The sequence below is a fragment of the Lissotriton helveticus genome, chromosome 6 (genome assembly GCF_964261635.1).
Source record: "Lissotriton helveticus chromosome 6, aLisHel1.1, whole genome shotgun sequence".
NCBI lineage: Eukaryota > Metazoa > Chordata > Amphibia > Caudata > Salamandridae > Lissotriton > Lissotriton helveticus.
In genome coordinates this window covers 1,181,364,074-1,181,383,474 of record NC_136067.1, presented here as the reverse complement: position 1 = coordinate 1,181,383,474, position 19,401 = coordinate 1,181,364,074, and the positions used below count along the sequence as shown (strand labels likewise).

General features: G+C 42.2%; 1 protein-coding gene across 4 annotated transcripts in view; it reads left to right on the top strand.

The window, feature by feature from the left end:
• The window catches only part of ECHDC1 (ethylmalonyl-CoA decarboxylase 1), a 369,579-nt gene that overhangs the window by 62,104 nt on the left and 288,074 nt on the right, over positions 1–19,401 (top strand). For all 4 annotated transcript variants that reach the window (XR_013596209.1, XR_013596210.1, XM_078648887.1 and 1 more), the window contains exon 2: positions 4,390–4,611. Coding sequence is in view for 2 of the 4 variants with exons in the window: in XM_078648887.1 (XP_078505013.1) it covers positions 4,392–4,611 (220 nt within the window). In the remaining 2 variants the exon portion in view is untranslated. The remainder of the gene's footprint in view (positions 1–4,389; positions 4,612–19,401) is intronic.

Below are 19,401 nucleotides of genomic sequence, written 5' to 3'. Positions count from 1 at the left end.
GTCAGCACAAGCATCTGGTGCACCATTAAATTGGAACTTTACACAATAGGTGGTCAGTACACCATGCTCTTCTGAGCACAGAGAAAAAGATCTGGCTTCTCAATTCATAAAAAATTGGTACACTGCCACCAGTTCTTTGTGGCCCCTGAGGCTTGAACATTAGTCGTATTCCACCTATGAGGATATTCTTTTGTACACCTCCAGGTCACAAAATAGATTTTGAACACATACACTAGATTACCATAGTTCCAGGGTCAAACAAAGTTAGTGCACCAGTTTCACATTCCAGTTGGTCACACAGGTCAGGGGCACACACCTGTTTGCTGTGCACATGACATTCCTCTCCCATTTCTTATTCTTCGCGTAGAAAAAGTCTGAAAACGTAATAATAGCTGTACCTGTTATTATATTAGTTCCTAACATCTAAAATTATTGCTCACCTTCTGCTGACTGGAATTTGCTTTTGTTATTTGTTATTATACTTTTGTTTTTTGTTGAGAAGAGTGTCCCCTTCCAGGAAAATAAAACTGTCCATGATTACAGTGCCTATAAGTTTTTCTACAGCTACAAAAAAAATAACTTGCATAATTTGACAATATCATCTTGGGTCTGGGACATGCCAGAACTACTCTTTGTATGTGCCTTCCCTTCTGCCCCTACCCTACGTATGCCCCACCCCAGCTGCCACGCCAGTTTCAGGCCTGTCAGATGTTTTTTTGCGGGTCCCCATTCAAAAACCTGTGATGGGCTTAATTTAACAAGAGAATCTCTTTTTAAACAAAAAAGATCACAATGGATGGAGAAAATACGAAAACTCCACCATCTCTCGATATCTTGTTGTAGTATATTAGTTAGCTGCCAGGGCTTTAAGTGGGATGAAAAAACTGGGGAAGGGGTCTCTCAAAGGGGTGTGGCCGATGTAATTAAGGGCGTGGCTTAAAAACATGTAAGCTAAACATCTGTGCTTATCATAGTGGGTTGCCGGACTTGTATTTTGCTGTTTCTGTCATTGCATCCAAATATATAATACAAGTAACATCATACCTACAAAACGTCAGTACTATCGGCTTTGTCAATGGATGTTAGTTGCATACGATAAATGAGCAGTAACTATGGCTTGTTTATTTATTTATTTAATGCAATTTTATATAGCGCAGACTTTACCCAAAGGTGTCAGAGCCCTTCACAATAGAACCAAGTAGGTTACATGAGGAAATGTACATACTTACGCGTTACAGACACAAAGGAAGATAGATGAACAGGGATTTGCAATGCAACAGGTCTCGCATCAGTTAGAGTTAGAGTTTCTATTTGTAGTGTAGTGTGTAAATTGACCTAATGATGCTCACATGGCATTGCATCTACTTGCAATGTCTCCAGTAGCCCTGTTCATAAAAGGAAGCATTTCATGGCACAGCCTGGCTTATCTTTTATAGAATCTTAGAAGAGACTGCAAACAGAGGAACTGCCAGTAATCCAGACAGAAGGCTTTCAGCTTCAGCATGGTGCCAGGGGGCTCTGCAACTTCGACTGCCGCCTGGGCTGGCTTGACTCCTTGAGCCTGGCAGTGCCTCCTCACAAGTCGAACAGTGTCCTCACGATTCAAGGAAGTGTTGCTATATCAAAGCCCATTTTTCCATTGGCTCCATTGCAGGTTTGCACAATTGCTTCCAAGGTGTTTTTCCACCACTGCATGGCCCGGCACCAACCACACCGTGCCAGTTCAGCGCAAAGGGGCAGACACACCAAGATCACAGACAGAGGAGCCGGCTGCTTTCTGATCTCGATGCCAGCTGAGTCCTCTCCCCAAGCGCCCTACTCCTGCAGCAGGTGAGATCTATGTTTTGGGCCATTTCCGAAATGCTCTACCTGTGTGGCGGTAACGTACAACAGTCAATATCTCCAATAGTCGAATACACATAGTGAAGGTTCTCGAGCAGGGTGGAGCAGAGAGGGAGCTATTCCCACCTGATCTGAGAATAATTGCTTCAGCGCTGCATCCTCCGCAGCAGTAAACTCCTATGGCTGGAAGCGGCGCAGACTTCAATGCAGACGGCTCTGCAATCACGGCGGCCCCATTGTCTGCAGGCAAACAAGAGCGATGTACCTGCACGATGACAACAAGGGGAGGAATGACACACGCCAGCGTGCCCTGCCTGCTCCCTGAATAAATTATGCTTATCTTATTCCCTGCACACTGTATCAGGCAGGTCTGCGTGATGAACAGCTAATCAACTGGAGCACATGGTGCTACATGGCTAATTAACCAAGTCCCGGAGAGGCCACTAGGACAGCACACCAAGGCGGAAGAGACGGCGCACGAGATGCAGCGAAATACAAAAGTGACACCGATACATATGACACCCAATTAAGAGACGCTGTGTGTGTGCGCAATCTCCTGTCCAGGCAGGCACAGCAAACAGGAGACAGGGAGGGAACAAACATGCCTTCCTTGCAATCAAAAGCGAGCATTTTTGACGCGCGCCAATGAAAAGCATGGGTGGAGCTTCCACCCCATTTCCGAAGCAAAACCGACAACAATAGATCTCGCAAACGAACAGCGCATGCGCTGCAACGCTAGGGATACCTAAAAAGTAAAATAAAACAATAGGTGTCAGTCACACAAAAATCAAAAACACAATAGCATTAGGATCCTACAGGCATAGATTACATATTTACAACATTGTAAGAACTTCCTTGAGGGACATGAAAAGAGATGTATTAATTCTGGAAGTGTCTTTGGAAGAGAAGAGAAGAGAAGAGATGTGAGGTCAAGTTTTGAAAGTCTGGGTAGAGGACGTGTATATAATATTGAAAAAGCTTCCACTTAAAGCCTTGGTGACACCACAACGATGTTTCTGCTCCTGCGTTTCAAAAAGAGAAGGGAAATACAGAGAGAAAATGACTCTTTAAAGGATTTCCCTTCCCCTACAACGCTCACCTGGCATTACGTCATGCCGTAACTTCTCAACTAGTGAGAAGTGAGCAGTGTGAGCACACGCACATCGATGTGCCTGCTGTCACTGCAGTCTGGAATAAAACGTCCCGCCTGTGCCAGGGCACAAAACAGAGCTCTTTAGGGACCAGTTTCGAGGCCCCCTTTTAAGAACACTGGTAAGACCCGGCCCACTTAAAGCCCTGATGGCTGCCTTATAATCAACAGGGCATGTTAGCTTCCAAATCTGTAAATAAATTTTGGAACACCAGCGCGTTGCCGTGAAAAATACGGGCCTGGTAAATAATGCCATCATCTGAGTGCTACCTTTCGTATGGCCCTGGTCTGTAATCAACCCTGTTTAAACACAAAATGCTTTGCAACAGCATTGCTGTCTTGCAAGTGTCAGCATGACCTCAGTCAGCTTGGTCATCCTACCGTCTGACAACGGAAGCAGGCAAGCCGTTCGGCACAGAGCCCTGGCTCCAACCATAAATTATGTAGGTTTCGTGTTGGTACTGTTTTCAAGGCATGCTGTGGTGTGTTTTTCGTATGTCCTGAAACCATTATTTTTTTGCTGTCTATTTAAGTGAAAAAAGTAACAGCAATAGCTTAGCCTTCCTGTCTTACTACAGTATGCGGTCCTGTCTCCTTGAACTGTATTATAAATAAGGCTCCCTGTTTTCCGTTTTTACTGATTTGTACAGATAAATACAGACAGAAAACATTTATTTTCTTGACTGATTTTATTTTTAAATGTGGATAAAAACGGAAATTGGGTTACTTTTTGAGTAATTCTAAATACTGTCTGATATGACTGCCAGGCCAATAGCCGTGTGGATTGATAGGTAAGGGGGCTAAAAAAGAAAGGGATTTTAGTAAAGAGGCTTTAACAGCAGTAGATATGCACAAGGTTGATACTGAAATTTGCCTTTTTTCTTAAAAGTGCATTAATTTATCTACCGCAGGTGTTTACAGCATTGAAACCTAGTAGGCATTCAAGCATGACTGCATATTTAACGGTTAAATAAATGTGATAATATACTAATTTCAGCTTCATTTTTCAACAAAATCCAAAATAAATATGGATAAATATGATAAAATTAGCAAAAAATAAATATGGATAAATACAGACGGAAATGTCAGAAAAATAAATACCATAAAACCGGGAGCCCAATGTTATTACCGACGTAATTAACCTTTTGACTACCAAATTGAAGGGTCTTTTCTTAAACCGTTCATGTATTATATGTCTTGCTGTAGTTTATTATTGCTGCTGCCATTAAAAAGAAATTTCTCTTTCGACACCAATTATTTTAATTTTGAATTTAAAAATAACTTGATCTTTTAAAGCCTAAAGTGCCCCCTTTTATTGGATGTTGTAAAAGCGTGCAGTGCATAAAGACACTGATTGTTGCAGAGGTATGCTTAGCTTTCTTTCTTTACATTTCTAGATATGGCAGCTTGTACATGGAGACGTGTTCTGGAATTCTCAAGAATCAAACAGATGCAGTTCAGAGCCATGTCTCTGTACAGTGAGACGCATGGCTTTCATGAAGACGCACTGAAGAGACAACTTTGCCAGTTTTCTGGTGGGTCCGTTGACCTTTCTCTTGGTGATAGTGGCATCGGTGTACTGACCTTGAACAATCCCAATCGCATGAATGCCTTCACAGGTAATGCAAGTTTACGTTATCACTGTGGTGCTTTCTCTAGGTACCCTGGAGTCTACTTACTTTGCCACGGCACGCCCCCTTCTTATGTTTGAATGAACTGCTTTGTTGCCCACCATATGTTGGGTATCTCGCACACAAACCATATTTTGTTAATTCTAGAATTTTAGTAGTGCTTGTGTTGCTGAGTGCATTTTCTTATGCCCCAGCTTCCGTGCAAATGGGCTTATTGTAGACCATTCCAATGTATCGGCTTGCTCTCACATGTTAGATGCTTCAGTGCTCTGTGCTTACGTATCACACTTGTTTTTTACCAACCAGTTACGTATGACCAGTCCTTAAATGGTGTGTTGTTTTTTTTGTTAGAGAAAGCACAGATGTCCCAAAAAATGCTAAATAAAAACTTTTTTTATAAATTATTTTTATTGTATAGTGATTCTCAGATCAGAACAGAGTGTACTAACTAGACACAATAGAAGCAATACAAGTCAAGTGGGTTTCTTTACTCTTGCTTTACCGTTTTGTCCCCTTAACCAAGACTTAGAATTACTTCATAGGTGTATTTTATTATCTTAGGTCACTTAACATGGTGTCACCTGGTCCATATGACATTCTTCCTATTGTAGCACTCCATCCGCCCCACATAGTCTTAAAAAGTTCATGACCTTCCCCTTGACTTGTTTCAAGTTTGCCATTTGCATTAATGCCAGGTCAATTGCAACCCACGTTGTGACCTTCAATTCAGACGGCAACTGCACGATTTCACATTAATAGAGCAGTCATACAATACTTTTACTACCGGAAATTCAATGCGCCACAAATTCCAGGGAATCTTCAGTTGATCACCCATTTAGCAATCTTTCTTTGTCCAATTGTTAATCCAAACAGCATTTCACCTGTCTTACCTGTTTTTTGTTCTTTAATGTTTAGGGCATGTATTCTTCAGGCATCATTCGCTGGGACTACTGTAGGAAGCTGGCTCTTTATATGATATACCAAAATGAGATATATTGTGCACAGAGTCCAGGGGTTCCCTTACGAGTAGCAGGGGCTTACCCTAGCAATCCCAAGGTGCTCCCCTAGGGTATTGTGTGGTCATTACAACAATGTACTACCTTATTCGACAATTGGTATAAAGAATCCGTAACTAGTGGGTCTGCCTCTTCAAAAAGATGATTCTACCCCACATTCTCTATTCCACGCAAAACTACCTCTGTCCAGTCCCCCTACAATGCTTTCCTTCATTGCAGCATGCATTCACACAATTCCTATGGGCACAGGCACTCCACAAGTATCAATCGCTAAATGTACACAAGCCACGTTAGAGATTGGGCTGGGAGTCCCCAACCTCATGCTCTATAACTGGGCCTCTCAGCCTGCTTCACTAAATGACTGGCTCTTTAGCAATCAGAGCGACACATCTGTGCATCTAGAGCGTTGTCTACAGAGAACCGCAGTATCTCTACACTCTCAATAACGGTGCACAAATCCCACAAGCATTACCCAAGATTACGAGGATTCCACTAGAGAGTTGGAAGACATCAGTCAAACACATTGGATGGCGGTGTAGGGTGACTGCAGAGAGCCCCATGTGGCATGCTACACTTCTCAAGCAAGTTACTAGATTACCTGGGTTCCAGTGATGGGACCTCATCCGCTTTTATAAGCTTGGTGATGTTTAGGCAACTGACTATATGAAATCCTTCAAACAACTGGCTGGTCATTTTGCTCTACACAAAGCCTATTTTGGCAGTACCTACAGCTCAGGTTTGCCTGTCAATAGTCATAGGGCGACACTCAGTACAGTACTAAAGTTTCACTCCCAAGAGGCAAAGGTCACAATGGAGCAATTTGAGAAGAAGGGTATATCATATTTTTTTTGTTTTAGAACATTTGTATTCATTTCCATTCCAGCAAAACAAGAAAACAGTCTTGAACATAAAAAGGCAGTGTAGCACATCACATCATTATCATAAATACCATTCATTATTAAGAAGTCACAATCATCCAGTTTCATAGCATTTGAAACCCAACTCCATCTATTCATTCCTGGCTCGTCAGCCTTCCTCCGAATCTGAATCATCATCATCTCGGTCTGGTGGTGGTTCACAAATATCACCTCTGTATTTATTCCACGCCCTCCATATTTTACTCCACTTTTTAGGGCATCCCCTATAACTGAATACTGGCCTTTCAGCTATCATGGCTGCATCCATATCTCTACCCCACGCTGCCATAGAAGGTACCTCTACCCCCCCCACTTTTGTGCTACATTCCTCTTGGCAACCATAATTCTTAGTGTTACCCAACTCTTGCCAGAGCATGTGAGGTCATTCGGCTCCCATATGTTTAGTAGGCAACGCCCGGGCTCAGGTAAAAGTGAGACCCCCTCCGATTGTGATATAGTTTGCATTACTTGTGTCCAATATTCCGCTATTCTAGGACAGTCCCATATGGTGTGGAAAAAGGTTCCCTCTTCTCCGCAGCCTCGCAGGCAGAAGGGGTGCTCTGCCCTCCCAATCTTGTGCAAAGTGTGTCTAGTGTAGTATGAACGGCGTAGGATACGCAGCTGCACTAGTCTGAGGCGCGAGGGTATATCATATTTTTATAGATCCATGATCATTAACTCCCCTCATCCTTCCATACCTCTCAGAAGAAAGTGAAGAGAGACCTGGTTGCTCAGGACGATGATGAGTATATCAAAGCCAGAGAGCTCTGACCATTTCGATCAGACTCAGACTTGTCCAGTTTATCTATCAACACCATGTCTGTTTTCATCCCTACAGGTTGTGGTGGCTGAAAAGAGCCCCATTGGCTGCCTGCTGGTGTTGCAATAGTCCTGAGGGCACATTCTTGCACACCCTGTGTAGCTGTGCCAGCATTGCCACATATTGGGCTAATATACACTCACAGCTGGAGAGCTTACTGGGCTATACATTTCCATTAGAACCCAAAGTGGCTCTGCTGGGGATTATGGTCAGAGCTGAGGGCAGCTACAGTGTTTGTCTATTAGCTGGTTTGGGCTTCTTAATTGCAAAACGTGACATTGCTAAACACTGGCGAAGTATTCCCCCCCATCACACACAGTGGGTGAGTAGAAAGGAGGCATGGACAGATGTGCTCTTGTGGAGGAAACCGTGTACAAAGCTGCCCAGCTAAATTCTTATGGATTTATTCTAAATGGACGCAACCTAATGATGATTAGTAGGGCACGTTTCCTCTTTTCTGGGACGCCTTGTGTGATGGTCTTTATATTGGAAATGTAATACATCTGTTGTATAATACTTCATGTATATATTATTATTTGTGGTGAAAATGCAAATAAAAAAGATGTAGAGAAAAACATATCCCGAAGCAGAAGGGCCTTGACCCCTTAAATGCAAACTTTGGACAATGGAACACAGGTGCAGGTCCTTCCCAGTGTGTCTGTTGGCCATTGGTTGACAAGCTCAGGAAGACGCTTGGAGTGGTACGAGGCCCCACTGGTGCTTTGCACCAGACGGCTTCCAATATTTTATTCTTAGCTCAGGAAGCGCTTCGCGAGCAGCCTAAGGCTTTTGTTTCTTACTGTAATGACAATCAGTGAGATGGGTGTGCTGATGTCATTACAGTAAAGTGAAAGTAAAACAATCCAATGGGCTCATTTTACTTTCACTGCAACAGTGCTCAGGGGGCATATCTTAGCCTTCCCAGCACTGATTGCTGTGGGAGTGGTATCGTTGGCAAAGGGAACCCCTATCCAATGGAATCCCTGCCCATGGATCCCTGCTTGGGGATTGCCACAGGAGAGGAGCGATCACCAAGCAGGTATCCACCCACTAGGCACCAGGGATATGTGTGAGCGGCACCTTTGGTAAGGGCTTGTGCTCCCCAGCCCCTGGAAATTTCAGTTGTTCTCCATTCCAGTAGGGAAGATGGGTAATTACCCCTGATCTGCCCCCTCACCCCGGCAGAAAGCCCATTGACACCAGGGGAAAAAAAGTGTGTATATATATATTGACGCTGCTAGTAATTCTCCTGAGTGCTGCTCTCTTCTTTTACATCACGGAGGAGTTCTTTGAGCGTAATATATATATATATATATATATATATATATATATATATATATATATATATATATATATATATTCTTTTTATAACTTTTTGTTGGCTGTCTGTGTCTAATTCCTGGGGGGACGTAGAATAAGGAGAGTAGAGGGCTGATGGGGGCTACTGGGTCCCAACCGTGGCGGCTGAGGTTGTTTGCTGTCCTGGGTGTGTCACCCTTGTTATCCCTTCCCAGCTAAAAGAGTTCCCCAGCATATTAATTCTTAGTTGATAACTGAGACAAGGGACTGATTAGGCACAGTTGCAGCTCACACAGAACTGCTGATGATGTGCACAGAGTTACATCATGCTTTTACCTTGTTAGGTGCACTCCTTAAAAAGTCTCAGTTTGAATCTCAGACTGCCGTCTGCTTCCTCAGTCTGTCATTCAACACACAGTTGTAGGTCCCACAGATACCTGTGTTTGTTCGTGTTGCAGTGTGAGTGATGCAGGACAGATGCTTACAGCTGTCCTGCGGCAGGAAGGGGGGTCCTCAGAAATCACACTAGACACCAGGGATTGCAAAATGACCCCCAAACAAACAAAATTTGGGGCAGCCTACCTTTTAATTGAGCTATATCCCTGCTCCTGTAATGACAATAGTGTATTTCTGTCCCCCTTGGGGCAGATAGGAGGCTTGTCCCATTTGGGGAGATTGCCCTAAATCTGCCCCCTGTGGGGGTAGAATTCCCACCAGGTAGTTCGCATTTGGGGCAGAAGAAAGGTGTGAAGGTTTTGCACTCTGGCATTGGCCATATGCCCACCCCAAAAGCAGCAAACCAGTCTTTCTGATGGCCCGCCCCCGGGGCAGACAGGGGAATTGCCCCCCAAATTACACCTGGGGGGACAGAAATACCACTCGGCAGCAGGGATTTCCAAATGGCGCCAAAACAGTCAAAAGGACAGGGTGGCCTACCCTGGCAGCGAACCATAGCACTTTTCCTGTTGGGGTAATAGTGTCTATGTTCCTCCCTTGGAGCAGGTAGGAGGCTTGTCCCATTTGGGTAGATTGTCCCAGGTCTGTCGCCTGTGAGGGTAGAACTCCCACTAGACTCCAGGGATTGTGCATTTGGGCAAAAGTAAGGGGTGTGGGCCTTGCACTCTGGCACTGTCATACCTGTACCCCACCAGGGACAAACCAGTCTCTCTGGCCTGTCCAGGGGCAGATATGTTTTTTTCTCCCAATTTATTTCAGGGGGGAGCCCACTAAATTCCAGAGATTTCGCATTTGGGCAAAAGAAAAGGGCATGGGTGTCGCACTCTGACATTAGGCCATACTCCCACCCAAAGGGTACAAACAAGTATGTTGGCCTCCCTGGAGGGCAAAGAGAAAGTTTACCCACAATTTGCCCCCAGTTGTAGAAAGCCCACTAAATGACAGGACTATTTTTTTATGAAATGGTGGGATGAGTCTGGCTCATCCTCACATCAGGGCTAACCCCGAAAGCCTCAACAGTCTTTTGCTCCCGTGCAGACTAAAACATCCCATCCCATTTCTAAGCGAGAGGACATTTGATTATTTTTGGTGCTGGGTAGGCCTCAACCTGGACAAAATTACCAGACCCAGACATTTTGGAAAACTAGACATTGGGGGGTTTCCAGGCTGATATGCCTTGCGTGGATCCCATGACGTTTTCCTACCCACAGTGCTCTACTAAACTCAAAATCTGCCCTAAATCTCACATGTTCCTTATTTTTCTGTGATATAAGTTTCAGTTATACACAGGAATCCACAAAATTTCGACTGCCAAGTATTTGACCACTTGTTCCGATAAAACCGCTGCCCTTTTTGTATGGGTGGACCTGGTGCCCACAACAGGAAAAGCCCCAAAATGAAATTTTCAAACATCAGCATTTCCTGTAAAAAAAAACTAACCTGATTTGGCAATAGTGGTAGCTGCGTTGGCTGGGCCCGGTCTTAGCTACCACCTAGGAAAATCTTCTAAACGGACACACTTCTGAAAACTAGACATCCAGGGGTGTCCAGGGGGGTGTGCTTCACATGGATCCAATGACTTTTTTTATCCACAATGCCATTAAACCTTAAACTTTGTCTAAAATCACACATTTTCCTGCCATTTCTCTGATGTAAACTTCCGAAACCTACTGTGACCCTCAAAATTCCTACCTCCAGCATTCACCACCTTGTCCCGATAAAACGCTACTTCCATTGTACAGCTGAGCCTAGTGACCACAACAGGAAGGGATCAACACCGGGTTAATAGAAGTCCCACAGTGGAACTCCCGTTGATCTTGGATTGATTGGATGAATGTTTTGATTTGATAATGCACCGGAATCACCCCAACCAGGGTATCAGGGCAGGTTCGAACTAATAATGGTAGTTTGTTCCAGAGGGTGGAGGCCAAGTAAGAGAAATATCTGCCACCACATCTAGAATGTCAAATACGAGGGACCGCCAATAACTCCTTCTCACTGGAATGCAAATTCCGAGTGGGGTGATACTGTTTCAGTCTCTGACAAAAGTACTTAGAACCTTTACCTTGCAGAGCGTTATCGGTTAGACAGCACCTTTTGAATACTACTTTTTTTCTTACTGGCAGCCACTGCAAAGATTTTAAGGGACGAGTGGAGGCCATTCTGGGCAGTCGGTTGCATTTCAACCGTGCTGCCGTGTTTTGTACTACCTGCAAATTTGACAATAGAGCATTGCCATAATCCAGCCAGCTCACAAGAGCCTGTACCAAGTTCTTTCTGGCAGACAAAGGGAGGAATGGCAAAGCTTTCTTCAGTAATCCTAGCATATGGAGGCATGTACCACTTGTACATAGCTCTTGTGCTTTCATGTTAAGTTCATGATCTACTGTGATTCCAAGGTTTCTTACTACCTTGCTAGGAGTCGGGCCTTGCCTATCTGTAGAAAATAGAAACCTTCTCAGGGGTCCCACTGATACTTAGTCCTTTTAAACCAACAAAGAAGAAATTGGCACAGAAGCTGAAATATAAAAGTAACATCTTTATTAACCTCAAAGGAGGGAGACTACGTCACACAGAAGCCTTAGCAAATGAATGAGGCAGTCTGAGGAGTACAGAAAACAGAGGCCTTAATAAATGCTTAGGGTTACATAGTCAGCATAAGACCAAGGGGCAGTCCTGGCTCATGTAAGCATGCAAAATGACTAATATGGACATGCAAGATCTGATTGCTCATCAAAGTGGGAGGAGCTAACAGTTGCTAATTCTGGTGAACACATCCTGACATTTACAGACTAGAAACAGTTGCAAGGATAGCTGCAAGCTCAACTGAGCATGTGCGAAGGTGGAAGATGCTAAAAATAGTTTGTTTATAGGCAGATTACAAGAGCAGTCAACACTGAGGGAGGACAGAGCACATGGCGAGCACGTGGCAGAACATGACAAACAAGATGGCTGCCAGAAATACAAAATGGCTTTCAGCTCATGCTAACAAATCCGTCCAATCTTTAACAGATAGTCCTTTTAGCATGAGCTAAAGACATTCCTAAGATCCAGTAGGAACATAGAAAATATTTGCACATTAATTTTCATAAATATATCAATATCCTAATTCATTGCTAGGTGGGCATTTTCCATTCTAAACATTTCATTAAGCGGGTAGATGTAAGGTATAAGCAGGAATACAAAGAGAATGAAGCATTGGGTCATAATCAACATACAGATAGCAGGAGAAAGTAATGACCACTATCACAAAAAGAATTATATTTTTTTTCTAGTCCTAAGCAAAAGCAAATCCTAAAATCATCTAGTAAACATTTTCAGGGCTACTTGTACATTTTCCTTTTATGAGGGCTAGAACATCAATTTAATACATTCAAGGAAAGGGCATAGTCACATTTTTCAATTGCTCAGTAAAATGTTTTTCGTGCATAGTAAATATAACTAATTCAAATATTAAAGCTACTAAACAGATTATTACAACAACCATCCTGGCTCCAAGGGACCAGGAGGACCACACAGGGCCATAAGAATTAGAACGAAGAGCTGCAAAGGGCTGCTCCTCCTTAAAAAAGGGACATCCAAAGGGGTACATTATTGACAAGAAAAAGAAGAAGTCCTTGGGGAAATTGAAGCCGCAGTACAACCAACCAGAGGGGAGTCTTCTCCCTGTGTCCGTTTGAGCCTCACAGGCAGGCTCTTGTTGTTTCCACGGTGGAGCTGCACAACTCGCAACTCAAGAATCACAGCCCAGTTTCAAGGAAAAAGTCTCTTCTTTCAGGATAGGGCAGTCACCCACCAGGCAAATGCTCTTAGCGATCCTGTCCAGTGTCTCAGGCAGTACACCAGTTTTCATCACTTCAATCTAACAGGCACCAGAGACACAGCACCTGTACCCTAATCTCAAGTCCTTCCCTAACTCCTGTATTGCTCTGCTGGCGCACTGCTCATTCGTTGGGGCCACACATTGCATCCAGTGTGCTCAGGTATCTCTTGACCAACAAACAAAGGAGCAAACTTGCATTCACTTTAGGACCAGGATTCAGAGGCCTGATGCTAGGATCTCTGAAGCAACCCTTGTTTCAAAAGGGGTAACCTCAAGCAAAGCTTCCTCGCCATTCTGGTTGGTCTGCGACTCTCAGCTGGGCATCAACCACAATTTTTCCTTTCTGATTTGTGATCCCGTCTTTCGCCCAAGACAGTGGCAGGGGTACACACTTAACATCCCAGGGCTTCTGCCTTCACTGAGGTCTTAGTTGCCAGCAATGCCTGTGCTGGTTACCTTCACTTTGGCTTCAAGCTGGACTGGTGCTGACGCTGACTCCCCAGGCTAAATCTGATGTCCGGGCCCCTCTGGCAATGGTTGTAAGGCAGCAAATATATATTGGTGGACAGACCAAAAGGTCTTTAGACAAGGCACAGAAACAGCCTATCAACAGAGAGGATAGTCAGAATACTTCCTAGTCTTGGGACGCCCCATATATTCGCAAGGCACCCAAGAACCACTTTCATCTATCTATGAGAGAGAGAAAAAAAACAACAGCCTGGACCTATTGACAAGTATAAAAGGAACTCTTTGGTGAACAAGAGTAATACATCACCCAATCCCAAGCAGCCAAGGAAGTCTGTATTCATTTACTTAATTGTGAGGAAAAGAGAAAAACAACACAGACATACCCTAAACCCTTACATTGGTGTATCCCTGTGTGCTAATCTGAAAACCCTAAAAAAAAAAGAAATGTTCTACACTTTTGCTCATAAACTTTACATTACTTGTACAGGACTGCAGACACTTCTAAAATGATTCTTCTTAATGAAAGCACCTACATTGTATGCTTTAGGACCATGCTCTCATGTTATAGGAGCAGCAGGGAAATCTAAAACAGCTAATTTAACAGGGTTTCTTATCTGTAAAACAACATTTTCTTCAAAACATTTTTTGCTCAGGATCAAATGGGCATCTTCCCTACGTTCTACTTTTCATGACCAGACTATGCAACATCAGCTCTAATAAGGACTGTCAGTTTATTTACACAGACTAGCTAATAAAAAACTAGCAATGCCCTTGCAAAACTATGTAGCATGGAAAAACATACAATAATGGTGTTATCACCTAAGAATTTTAGAACAAAAACTACCCACATCTAGCTCCTCTTAAAGGTCAAAATAAGGGAACAACAATCTAGACTACTGAACCTGTCATAATTTTATCAAACAGGATGGGCATTAACATAACATATATTTATTCATTTTATTAATGCTAACAATGTTTAAAACAGTATTACTAAATAGCCAATTAAATGTCTCATTGCTATTTCACAGACAGCTTAGACAGGCTAAAAAAATTGAGAAAAGGAGAGAGCAACATACATATTACCTAGCCTTAATTTGTAGAGGAGAGAGCCTCCTTCCCTCATTTTGACAGTAGGAAACCTGAAACAGGTTTCACTTCTGTCAACACTACCAAACCCTATTTGTAGCAACTGGCCCTAAACAAAGTTATAGGAGGTACATAGCACTTTTGAGGAGGTAAAGAATATGAATACCCAAACCCCAATCCTTCTAGCAAATGTACAAATGTAACATGAGGGCGAATGAATTCAAACTAAATCCCATTAGCTCAGCCCTAGTAAGCACCAAACTAAAAGCGTTAGTGCTGTATATATGGCCAAGCTCACATATACAATCGTATTGTGGTATATTCATATGAGTGCATAAAACTTGCTTTTGCCAACAAAAAAAATAAGCACAACTCCTCCTTCTTTCCCTGCGCTGCCATCTTGTCTTTCAAAAAGTTTCAGATGTCAAAATGTCAAAGCAGAATTGCTCTGGTAGCCCTGCCAGGCTTCTAAATATAGAACTGACTTTTAACTCTTCCCAGCTGTCCTATTCTGTGTGCAAATTTTCCATGCAGCTTTCCCTATTCACAGTCACCCTGAAAACAGAAAGCTGACCCATTCCCCTGTTTGTCAGTTTAATAACTTCTGCTGGTTCATTATACATATTTTCAATTATAAGCAGTGTGCAGTAGACTTGTCTAACAACATAGAAGTCAGCTATTTGTATTATACCTAAATGTATGCATTTACTGAAGCCTAAGGCACTTTAAAAGCTGCTTTTAATGGAAAAAATGCTGTTTAAATAGTGAATTTTGCCCAATTTCGACTTTGATATTTGGGGCACTTAAAAATGAATATCCTATCATTTTTTTGCATAATAGTCATCCTCAAAATGTTCTCTCGATAGCCCAGGAGTGAGAAATCAGAAATAATCATATACACCGTTATAAAAATGAGTGTTTTACGCCTGCGCAGAGTGAAATTCCATATGCAAATATCCTCATTATGCAGTATAACACAACTTAAATTACATTTAAATGCTAGGAGGTCACAGTAGGAGTATTACGCTTTATAAATATTAAAAAACGAATTTAAAAGCCCTCATTTTTTAAATAATTTTTCATAATTAATATATATATATATATTTTTAATAAAACCAATCATTTTGATAATTCCACATAGGCAAGGAATGAAGCTTGCTTTTCCTATCATATATAGACGCATTCATTCATAAGCCTAAGCACAGAAGCCTAACTTGAAACATGAAACATTTTGCACCACTTTTATTTTTTAAAAGGACAGTCATAGTCATTATTTAAACATCAGAATCAAGAATGTGCTTATGTAAAAGGCCTCAAGAAAGGACATCCCTACTTTAAATGTTTTCCTGGTATCTAAAATAATGAACCTGATTATTACAACTTTTTAAAACAGCAGTCTGAAATGCAGGATTTTACCCCGTGTTTAACTGACAAAATCCTGGCTGAGTCAACATTTCTGTCTCTCCGTGGCCTACAATCAAAACAACAGCTGCTGCTAAGCAGTTAAAACACAGCTGTTGTAAAGCTTTTCTTAGTGTTGAAATGGAAGCACGGTGACTGTCTATTTAAAACTGAGGCATTTCAATGCATGTTCTATAATATGTGTTTTAGTTCAACAACAGCCAATTTACTCAGATGATGTGTATGCCTGTTAATATCTAATACAATGTATCTAAGGAAAATGTTTTATAATTGTTTATTTTTTACAAAAACACACAATTTCGTTTTTGAGGCCTATTTTATTCCTATTGAATGTGAATTCTAATTTAATCTTTTAAGCATTAGAAGTTTGTACATGTGCATAGTTGCTTACTCTATAAATTAAATAGTAACATATAATTATTTAGCATATCATATGGTTTGTTTCTGGATTTTTATTTAAGTTTAATTAATATTAATTAAATGACATTTTGCATAACAGACTGATGACAGCAAGAAAACACAAACACACATTGAGCTCATTCCAGACATATACAGAAGGGGGTAAAACACTCAGGGGACACAATACAGCGCGCTTAAGGCTAGCAATCCTTACACAAAGAGCGCAATCATTATTTACTCACAGAAGTTATAATGTAAAACCACGAACCACATAAACATTTAACCACACATTTAACCCACAGATCAACACTTAAGACAGAAACAAAGGACAGCCCACAGACTGTTCTTAAACCAAACCATTTGTAGATACTAGTTGTAAGTCATATTTACAAGAAGCGCTTCTCAATAGTATTCCAAAAGACTGCAAAAAAAACAGCCCAACAAACTGTTTTATTTCCAAGAAGCCAAAATACACTTAATTCACTAGCTTTGTCTGGCAGAACACCAAAAAATCGCTCTGCATATCTCCTTTTATAAACTTGCGCAGAAAAAGGAGCCTTGTTTGTATTATGTCCATATTTGAATTTCATGGGGAAACAGAATCACCAAGGAAGAAATATGTTTTTATACCTAAACCTATCTAGCTATTCCCTCAGGGGAGCCGGCTAATTTAATTCACATCTCACTATGGTACCTCCAAAATGCAACACATTCTTCGATGTGTGCTTGAAACAGGCATGCCAAAAATTGTGCAAAATATGCAAATATTATAATCAAAGTAGCGCTTAAGGTACTCTTCCTACGTTGCGCCGTTCAAACAAATTCAAACAGAGAAAAATCTCCTCATTACCTGCCTACACAAATTGCAATTCGTATATCTATCCCATACAAATCCAAAGTTGGCCAACACAAATTCCAAAATTCCAAAGCCACAGTAAGCATTACTAAACTACCTTACCAATCCAAGGCATCAAACCAACAGCAAGCGCCGCAGAACGACGCTTACCGAACAAATGGTTGTCTAGATTCTAACTGCCAAGTTCTGAATGACCCAACGGTCTTTTTAGAATACTCACGCCAAAAACGGTTCTCAGTCAGGAGTGACATCATATGGAGGATCAAAATCAGGAAGATCAGAAATATACTGGGCTGCAGAGACAGAGAATCCCCAGAATCTCCGTGCACAGAGTACTTCCTTAGTAGATTTCTGTCTCCTGACAAGATCACTCCTTAGATAGCCACTTCTCTGATCAGGTCCACATTGGAGCGCCATTTGTAGAAAACAGAAACCTTTTCAGGGGTCCCACTGATACTGGTCCTTTTAAACCAACAAAGAAGAAATTGGCACAGAAGCTGAAAAATAAAAGTAACATCTTTATTAACCTCAAATGAGGGAGACTACGTCACACAGAAGCCTTAGCAAATGAATGAGGCAGTCGAGGAGTACAGAAAACAGAGGCCTTATATATGCTTAGGGTTACATAGTCAGCATAAGACCTAGGGGCAGTCTTGGCTCATGTAAGCATGCAAAATGACTAATATGGACATGAAAGATCTGCTTGCTCAACAAAGTGGGAGGAGCTAACAGTTGCTAATTCTGGTGAACACATACTGACATTTACAGACTCGAAACAGTTGCAAGGATAGCTGCAAGCTCAACCGAGCATGTGTGAAGGTGGAAGATGCTAAATATAGTTGGTTTCTAGGCAGATTACAAGAGCAGTCAACACTGAGGGAGGACAGAGCACATGGCGAGCACGTGGCAAACAAGATGGCTGCCAGAAATACAAAATGGCTTTCAGCTCATGCTAACAAATACGTCCAATCTTTAACATATTGTTGTGTCCACCAGACGATAGTCCATAGGATTTGAGCTTTCCCAAACAGAATGATCTCTGTTTTCCCTGTATTCAGCTGGAGAAAGTATTTCGACATCCACTCATCGTTCATTCCAGCCGAAAAGCGGCCCTTTATTTTGTCAAGATCCTCATCAAAGGAAGTGACAAGCTGAGTGTCATCAGCAAATGATAAGATGTCAATACCATATGCTCTGACTACTTTGGCCAGGGATGCCACATACACATTAAATAATGTAGGGCTCAGGCAAGAGCCATGAGGGATCTCTTTATTGACCAGCCTGGGCCTGGCTTTGGAAGCTTCCCATTGAGACGCCCTACATTCAATCTTTCAGGAAATCCTGAAACCAGGCCAGGGCAGACCCATCAAATTCCAATCTCTCGTAGTCTTTGGAGTAGGTTAACATGGGACACAGTATCAAATATTGCGATAGGTCTAAGAGCATGAGCATGGCTGGGGTGTTGGTATCTCTTGAGCACCTGATTGTATCAGTCACAGTAACCAAGACTGACTCGATGCTTTGCTCTAAAGCCTAATTGTGAAGGGTCTAAGATCTTAATAATTTCCAAATATTCAGCCAGTTGTTTACTGATTAGGCCTCCAACAGCTTACCCAAAAGCGGAAGTAGTGAGACAGGTCTGTAATTTGAAAGAATGGATGGATCCAGGTTACTCTTCTTTTGTATAGGAATGATCCGTGCCAATTTCCAGGCTAAGGGGATTTTTCCTGACTTGATAGAGAGCTTGAATAGAGATCTTACAGCGGGGCAATCTGGCTTGCTAATAGGGCTACAGTCCTGGCCGGACCAGGGTCCAAAGGAGAGCTAGATTTGTCTCTTTCGAGCACATACTGCACCTGTTCCAGGGTAAAAGTTTGGAAGTTAACCAGCATATAGCAACGATTTCACAATACTATGTGAGATGCCTATATTCCTGGGGAAGGCGCCAACCCCATAAAGGCAATGGTCGAGCACCGAAACATGTAAATAGAAAAGACAAGTGGGGTACGTTGCTCTGCCATCCGGTTTTTAATCTTGTGGTAAAAACATTTTAGCTCACCCACATACAATTTTAATATTAGTCTAACAGTGTAACAAAAGAAGACTGTAAATGTAAATGTAGTTGAGCTTATATAGCGCACAGCTACCCGCAGTGGGTTTCCCGGCGCTTGCTTAGGGAACCCTTCCTGGTATTCCCCTGTGAGATAGCAGGGTAT